We start from the raw sequence: 8,891 nt of genomic DNA, 5'->3' as shown, positions 1-8,891 counted from the left end.
GACCCTGCTGCTGCCGGTGCCCCGAGACTGCGGCCAGGTGCCAGCCCGCCCCGGAAAAAGTTCGCGAGATAGTATAGCGGCAGCTTTTCACGGATTACGGAAAATCACAACACACATCTAACACCGAGCCTCACCCTTAACGACCCTGTTCCAGCACCAGCAGATGTGGCCGTTTTCTGGGGTCTGCTGGGACCAGGTGGCTTCAGCAGTCTCTACCAAATGTCCTTCCAGCAGTGGAACCGCTGTTCCCCCTGTGGCCTGAGAACCTCCCGGACCCCACTCTGGTCCTGGGGATTCACCCTTCCCACCAGAGCATCGCCAGGTATCGAGCTGCATAGTTGCAGACTTTGCGCTCCCCTTGTTTACAGTCTTAATGGAATTTAAACCCTCTCCTTTCTCCTTTCTCCCTTTTTAGTTTAGTCCCTGCGGCTGTTTCCAATTTTCCACTTTCTCTCCAGCTGCTTTTGGGAGGGGTGCTTTTCCTGTAGTCTCCCCCCGCCCCAGTCTCCACCCTCTCTCCTCTTGCAAAAGCACCTCCCTTCCTGAGCCTTCTCACTCCCCAAGTCTACCTCTCCGCACCATGTACCTGCTGAATTCTGTGGTTCAGGTTGTGCAGATTGTTGTGTTAATCCTCCAATCAGTTTTCTAGGTGTGCAAGATGGTTTAGTGTTGGTCTGGCTGTATTTCATGGATGCAAGACACCCAAAAACTTCCATGCTGTTCCACCATCTTGGCCCCTCCCCATGAATGATATTCTTCAGGAAGCAAGTAGCCAGTGTGGAGTGGTCTTGTACCTAGACTTCAGATATAGGGTAGGGAAGGATAAGTTTGAAAAGGAGAGTTGAAAAGGAAAACCAAGTGTGTGGTGTCATGGAAACAAAAGGAGAGAATGTTTTAAGAAGGAAGGAGCAGTCAGCAACGATATCTGCTATGACAGGTTAGGCAGCATGGAGAATAAAAAATATCTAGGAGTTAGCAACATGGTGGTCATTGATGACCTTTGCAAATGTTGTTTGGGGTGACAGGTGCCGAAGCCAGACTAGGGAACAGTGAAACCTGGGCAAGAGGTGGGGAAAATAGGGACAGTGCATATAAAGAGCTCTTTTCAGAATTTGGACTATGAAGGGGGAGAGAGGGAGAGAGAAAGAGAGAAGCTGGAGGGAGATGAGCGTTTTTGTTGTTTGTTTTTAAAAAACAGCTGGAGGAGACTGGAGCATGTGTAAATATTGGGAGGACTGGTCTGGTTGAGGTGGAGAGGTAGAAAGTATGAGAGAGAGAAGGGAGGACAATCAGTGTGTGGCTCCTGAGAAGGAAGGGAAGGACAGTGTCCGGACTGGACAAGTGGGGATGGACGGACCATGTGGGACCAGGCACCCCCTCTACTTGCAGGAGGGAGGAGGACTGGTGTGGAAGGAAGTTCAGAAGTGGGAAGTTGAGGGGATTTCTTCAGATGGCTTTAATTTTCTCTGTGAAGCAAGAAGAGAAGTCATCCCTGACAGGATATGAGGAGGCAAAGATGGTCAGTGGCAGAAGGAGTGTGCTGAAAGTGTCAAATATTATTGCGGAGGGTACAGGTGACTTAGTGAGAGAAGTGGAATAAAACTGCCCGCTGTCCTCGAAGAAAGCAGGCAGGAGGGAACTTTTAGGTTTGGGATTTTGTTATGTAGGAGAAACAGAAACATGGGAGAAGAGACTGCAGTGGCTCTAGAATTTCTATCTGGTAGAGCAATCAGATGCAGAAGTGGGAGGACCTGAAGTTTTTTGTGTCGTATTTTCTGTGCTATGATAGTGAGAAAACCCCAACTGTTCATAGTGAAGAGCAGGAAAGAGTTATGGAGATTGAGGAGGAGGTAAAGACCTCATCTTCAACCCCGTGTTTGGCAACACTAAGCAAACTCCTACGAAGGAAGATTGTGAACAAGAAGGCCTGTGCACTCTCTCAATTCCCCGAGGTCTCCTGCGGGCACCCCCAGTACACCCCCACCCCAGCAGCTGGCATGAATGTTCCCACTGTCTGGTGGCCACATCCCGTGGGTTTTTGCCCTATAAAAAGAAGGAAGGAGCTCCTTCCTGGGGAACCGGAAGTGTTTGGGCCAAGTAGGACTCCACATATAACGCCGAGAGAATGGGAAGTCCAGGGTCTGCTGACTCCTCCACCAGTGAACTCCAGCTTGCTCCGAATGTTTGCCTCAGTCTTCACTAAATAAGCAAAAAAGATAAGGAAGGAGATGACAAGGGGATTGGGGAAAGAGGAAGGAAATCAGCGGACTCTGAGCAAGATGCAGGAGGCTCGAGTTAGTCATTTAGAGCTTGGACGACTGTAGGTAATGACCAAGTCTGGGGAGTGGCCGATGTAGCACAGAGGAGATCTTCTGGGAGGAGGAGGTAAAGGGACTGAGAGGCTTTGGGAACAGTGAAGCCACCTGGGCTTCTGGACAATCCTGGGAAGAAGTCTATAAACCGGTGCCAAAACCTTCAACAAGTGGGGGGAAGGTATTAGGTGGTCACAGATGGTGACAGACACAGGAGGCCACAAGTCAAATGGCATGATGTGAGCCCATAGCCTCAGAGAAACTGGTTTTCTTACAAAAGATTGGGGAAGCAACAATTTTCTTCAACTTGCTCAGGGAAAAGGGTTTCTGGATCTGATGATGCTCTTTGCATAAAACCATGAATCACCATGGAGCTATCAATTTAATCTCATCACATGAACTGGGATTTAGCACAAAGCATTTTAGTGATCTAAGTGGGCAGGAACTGTTACATGGTAAAAAACGTATACACATTTTTTGGATCTTTACCAGTGACCGACAGCTCAAAGGAGCCATGGCTGGAGGAAGGGTGGGAGGACACTGGCAGGACACACTCGAGCAGACCGGTGGCTTGGCCCAGATGACTCAAGTGACAGAAAGTGATGGCGACAGGCAACCATTGAAGGAAGAGCAGCAGTTAACATGAGGAGAAAGGAAGGACTTGGCAATTTCTTTTAGTGACTCAAATTTAACTTTGTTAACATAGGCTTTTTAGAATGTCCTCAGGGTGCCTGGGTGGCTCAGTTGGTTGAGCGTCCTACTCTTGATTTTGGCTCAAGTCATGATCTCACGGTTCATGCAGTTGAGCCCCGCAATGGGCTCTGCACTGGTATGGAGCCTGATTAGGATTTTCTCTCTCTCTCTGAAATAAGATTTAAAAGAGTTAAATGTCCTCAAAAATTTTTGTCCGCATAGACAATCAAGAAGTTTGCTTCAGCTTTCTGACTGAATATTTAAACTACTAAATTTACAAAGTTAAAAACCTTGTCTTTCCTTAAGATTTTAGGTTTGACTAGCTATTTATAAATAGTAGGCTCAGAAGGTGGCATTGGTGAATTTTACCAAAAGAAAGGAAAGGAAATGTTTAGGGCAATTTTAAGTCTGATTATAGATGCAAAAACTCTAAGGAAAATATTAGTAAAGAAATATGTCCAGTAAAATATAAAAAGAGTAATATACGCAGACTAACTTGGATTTATTCTAAAAATGCAACATTGTCTTAACACTGAGTTGATTAATGTAATCACCACTATTAACAGAGTATGAAGTATACATTTTATTTTATTTTCTTATTGAGGTGTAATTGACAGACAATATGATATTAGTTTCAGGTGTACTACATAGCAAGTCTACATTTGTATACTTTGCAAAACAGTCACACAATAAGTCCAGTTACCATGCAAAGTCACCTTACCAAGTTAATGTAATATTACTGACTATATTTCCCATGCTGCACATTACATCCTCATGACTTACTTATTTTATCGCTGGAGGTTAGTGTTTCATAATCCATTTACACCCCTACCCCCAATCCTCCCTCTCCTCTGGCAAGCAATCTATTCTCTGTACCTATGTGCCTGGATTTTGTTTTGTTTTGGCGTTTTGGATTCTACATATAAGTGAAATCATGCAGTTTTTGTCTTTCTCTGTCTTATTTCACTTAGCATAATATCCTTAAGGTCCATCCATGTTGCTACAAATGGCAAGATTTCATTCTTTTTGTATGGCTGAATAATATTCCATTATATATATATTCCAATAATATAATGGAATAATATATATATACACATATGTATGTATATATTTACACACACATATATATGTGTATATATATGTGTGTGTGTGTGTATACATATATATGTCACTCTTCTTTATTCATCCATTGATGGACACTTAGGTTGTTTCCATAAAATATCTTGGCTATTTTAAATGATACTACAATGAACATAGAGATGCATAAACTTTTTTGAATTAGGGTTTTCATTTTCTTTGGACAGATACCCAGTTGTGGAATTGCTGGACGATATGATGGTATTTTTATTTTTTTTTTTTTGAGGATCCTCCATACTGTTTTCCACAGTGGCTGCACCAATTTACTATCCCACCGATGATACATAATGGTTCCCTTTTCTCTACATCTTCACCATCATTTGTTATTTCCGGTCTTTTTGGTAATAGTCATTCTGACAGGTGTGAGGTGATACATCAGTGTAGTTTTGAACCATGGTTATACTTTATAACAGGACTGAAACTAGGAAGGCAGTGGTCACATAGCTCACATCCCTGGGCTTGAGTCATGTCATGACTTCATTTTTTCTATCCACACAGAAGTCAGCAACCCCTACCCAGCTGGCCACATAACATGGTTGGACTCAGCAGTTATTTGATTTCAATATATTTTCTGAAGAGTCAAAGAACTTGGAACTTGATAAAAATCCTGCCTTCTTTTCACACTCTTCCTGCCCAATGAGACCATGTAACCGTTACAGATATTGAAATAATACTAGTTGTTGGCTCATGGTTTTGCATATATGTTTGGAAATCAAGCACTATATTTCTTTATTCCGATCTTTAAAAGAGGCGGGCTGCTGTGTGGCAAGGTTAGAAGTCACTGATCAGAATTTTCTCCCTTGTAGTCCCATTGTGTGTCTGCAATGGCCACTTCAGGTATTTCTATTCCATTTCTCCAGACCTAACTGATGTTCTGAAAAGGCAAGTCTATTCACCAGTCAACAATTAGTAGTTGATTAGTGCTACTATGTTGTAGGGGCTGGAGACACTTCACTGCAAAAAGAGAATAAAATCCATGCCTGCATGAAATTTACATCTAGCTATGTCCAGCACGTGTGTGTAAATTTGGAATCTACTTTTCTATTGCCTAATGGAAGTCTTGCAATAGATGAAAATCATTTGCTTGTCTTGATAGTTTTGTGTGTTTGGACCTATACTATAACAACTTAACTCTTACATTATCCTGGTGGTTTGGCCCTTTGCTTCTGGGATCGTCCATCAAAGAACTTGAGGGAAATCTCTTTCTCTTTCTTTTTCCATTTCTCAAATATTTCCTGAAATATTTACAAATTCTCTGAATTAAAAAAAAGGACATTTATGAATTAACTCAACATTAATGCTTCTAATCCCCAGATATATATACCAAGAATCTTGAAATCAATGTAGATCTTCAGTCATTTGGGCCAACATATGGTACAATCAATTTTATTTGGAGAGGTTTTAGTTTTCCTTCCTTCCTTCCTTCCTTCCTTCCTTCCTTCCTTCCTTCCTTCCTTCTAGAATTAACACTGAAGTCATTCTGCCAAGGATATCTTAAATTTTCTAATCATTACAGTATGATAAATTCAGTCCTCGAATGGACTTTGTGAAAGTTGGGTGATGAATTGCCCTGAGTAGGCATGGAGTGATATTAGGAAGATGGCAAGCTGAAAATGAGCATTCCAGAGGGGATAAAACCATTTGAATACAACATTAGAAGATATTATGATATTATGTTTCTAAGTCATTTGAAATTTCTGAGTTACTTAAGAATTTAGTTTTCTTTCCATCAATAAATACCTTAGAGTTAGTTTGGTTGTGAGAGAAATCAATGTCAACTTACTAAGGTAAATGGGAGATATTTTTGTTAGTGATTATATTTATTTTATGACTTGCTAGAGAGATAGGATGTTTTCTTCTTCCTTCTCTCAAAGGACTAGCAAAAGGCCAGTTCCTCCATTTTGGAGGCCTTTGCTCAAGGAGAAAAAAGGATTTTTAAAAGATAGTTATTGAGATAATTTATGTACATTAATCAGTCTAAAAATGCAAATTTATGAGCTTTGGCAAAGATATACAGTGTGTAACCACCACCGCAATCATGATACAGAATGTTACCACCACTCCCAAAATTCTTGTATGCCCCTTTTCAGCCCAGTCCTCTCCTACCACGCAGCTCCCTGGTATCTCCTGGTATGACCTTTTGTCATCGTTTTGCTTTGGGTAGAATTTCATATAAATGTGCTCTACAGTATCTATCTGTTTGTATCTGACTTCTTTCACTTTGCATAATGCTTTTGAGATCCATCCATGTTCTTGCAATGTATCATTTCTTCCTTTTAATTGCTGAGTAGTATTAGATTGTTTGCATATAGTATTCTAGTATAGATATACAACAACTTTTTAAATCTATTCACCAGGTGATAGATATTTGGGTTGTTTCTAGCTTTGAATAAAGTATGTGACTTTGTGTGGACTTACGTTTTCATTTCTTGAGGGTAAATACCTAAGGAGAAGGATTGCTGGGTCACAGATTAAATGCATGTTTAATTTTATAAAAAACTGTCAAACTTTCCCAAAGTGGGTATAGCATTTTGCATTCCCACCAGCAATGTATGAGAGTTTCAGTTGTTGTATATCCTTACCAACACTTGGTACTGTTAGTCTTTAATTTTAACCATTCTGGTGGACATGTAGGGATATCTCAGTGTGATTTTTTTCCAGTTTTATTGAACTATAATTCACTTATAGCATTGTATTAAATGTGTACAACATAATGATTTGATATATATATATATATATATATATATATATATATATATATATATATATAATGATTACCCCCATAACTTTAGTTAACATCTATCACCTCACATAGTTGTAACTTTTTTTATTATGATGAGAACTTTCAAGATCTACTCTCTTGGCAACTTTCAAATATACAATGCAGTATTTGTTAACTATAGTCATCATGTTGTATATTACATCTCTAGAACTTATTTATCTTATAACTGGAAGTTTGTTCCTTTTGACCCATCTGAAGCAGGCAACTTTACTCTGAGAGATTTTGGTTGATCTTTCAAGGTTCCAAGATGTTTCGAAGAAAGAGACATTGCTTTTTTTTTTTTTTAATTAAAAAAAAATTTTTTTTAACGTTTATTTATTTTTGAGACAGAGAGAGACAGAGCGTGAACGGGGGAGGGGCAGAGAGAGGAAGACAAAGAATCTGAAACAGGCTCCAGGCTCTGAGCTGTCAGCACAGAGCCCGACGCGGGGCTCATACTCACGGACCGCGAGATCATGACCTGAGCCAAAGTCGGCCGCTTAACTGACTGAGCCCCCAGGCGCCCCAAGACATTGCTTTTTGTATGAGAGTTAACAGAAGAGAACCCTACAGTCAAGCCCATACCGAAAAAATGAAAATCAGTTTTGGAGATAGAACTAGAAGACTGTATTACTTCAGGAAAATTGTGAGAATTTTTTTGAGACAACAGAACTTTAAAGATATGCTTTTATATTAACTGAAGATATTCACAGTTGAAATTGCCAAAGTCTACTTAATACTGTATCTTCTTAACTTAAATCCCCAGGATACTTGGATCTCAGTGAAAATTTGATTGTTGAAGAATAATTGAAACATTCAACTTATATGGCACTCCCTGCATACCTTGAATTTAAGACAAAATAATCTATAGACTCCAAAAAATATTATTTGCTCTAGGAAAACCTGACCTTAATCTTGGTGAGTGTATATACTTGGCTCTTTACCTAACACTTATCAGTGGCCAGAAAAGGTAGAAGACTCAAATTTTCCCAACACTAAATTATACAATTTAACCCACAATGCTTCTCAGACACTAAGCATAGTAGATGTTAGCAATAAAATCTTTTATTTTGCCACAACTTAAAGAACTTGACCTTTTCAGGTAGGTGTTGAAGACACTACCAGATACTTCCTTTTTCTTTGAAAGTAAGCAGGAAAATAACACTTTCTCTAAGGAGCAACTTGATTCTTTTCAAAGACTGACGACTTTGGAAGCTGGCGGCAACAATTTCATTTGCTCCTGTGAATTCCCGTCTTTCACGCGGGAGCAGCAAGCACTGGCCCAGACCCTGACCGACTGGCCACACAATTACCTGTGTGACTCTCCATTCTATGTGCGGGGCCAGCGGGTTCAGGACACCCATCTCCCAGCTTCTGAATGCCACAGGGCAGCTCTGGTGTCTGCCGTGTGCTGTGTCCTTTTCTTGTTGATCCTGCTCACGGGGGTTCTGTGCCACCGTTTCCACGGGCTGTGGTACCTGAAAATGATGTGGGCTTGGCTCCAGGCCAAAAGGAAGCCCAGGAAAGCTCCCCAGCGGGACCTCTGCTATGACGCCTTTGTGTCTTACAGCGAGCGGGATTCCCACTGGGTGGAGAACCTTATGGTCCAGGAGCTGGAGCACTTCGACCCTCCCTTCAAGTTGTGTCTTCACAAGCGGGACTTCATTCCCGGCAAATGGATTATCGACAACATCATCGACTCCATCGAGAAGAGCCACAAGACCATCTTTGTGCTTTCTGAAAACTTTGTCAAGAGTGAGGGGTGCAAGTACGAGCTGGACTTCTCCCATTTCCGTCTGTTTGATGAGAACAACGATGCTGTCGTTCTCATTCTTCTGGAGCCCATTGAGAAAAAGGCCATTTCCAGCAGGAAGCGTTTGGGTTGAAGAATAATGGTAGTTTTTAAAATGGAAATATATACAGAATGAAATATTCTCAGTTTTCAAAACTTCGTTCTGTGTTGATTTAGAATTTTACTGTTGTTTTGC

The 8,891-nt window shown here is 41.0% G+C and overlaps 1 protein-coding gene across 1 annotated transcript; it reads left to right on the top strand.

Moving 5' to 3' along the window:
* Positions 1–7,383: 7,383 nt before the first annotated feature.
* LOC122217779 (toll-like receptor 2) lies at positions 7,384–8,891 on the top strand. The gene has a single exon (XM_042935263.1). The coding sequence runs from the start codon at positions 8,388–8,390 to the stop codon at positions 8,787–8,789; it is 402 nt and encodes a 133-aa protein (XP_042791197.1). The 5' UTR covers positions 7,384–8,387; the 3' UTR covers positions 8,790–8,891.

Source organism: Panthera leo, chromosome B1 (genome assembly GCF_018350215.1).
Source record: "Panthera leo isolate Ple1 chromosome B1, P.leo_Ple1_pat1.1, whole genome shotgun sequence".
In the NCBI taxonomy this organism is placed as follows: Eukaryota; Metazoa; Chordata; class Mammalia; order Carnivora; family Felidae; genus Panthera; species Panthera leo.
The sequence above is the reverse complement of the archived record's forward strand: the minus strand, read 5'-3'. Positions and strand labels throughout refer to the sequence as shown.

Excerpts from the sequence above, each read along its gene's own strand:
- LOC122217779 (XM_042935263.1), top strand. The coding sequence starts at position 8,388 with ATGATGTGGGCTTGGCTCCAGGCCAAAAGGAAGCCCAGGAAAGCTCCC.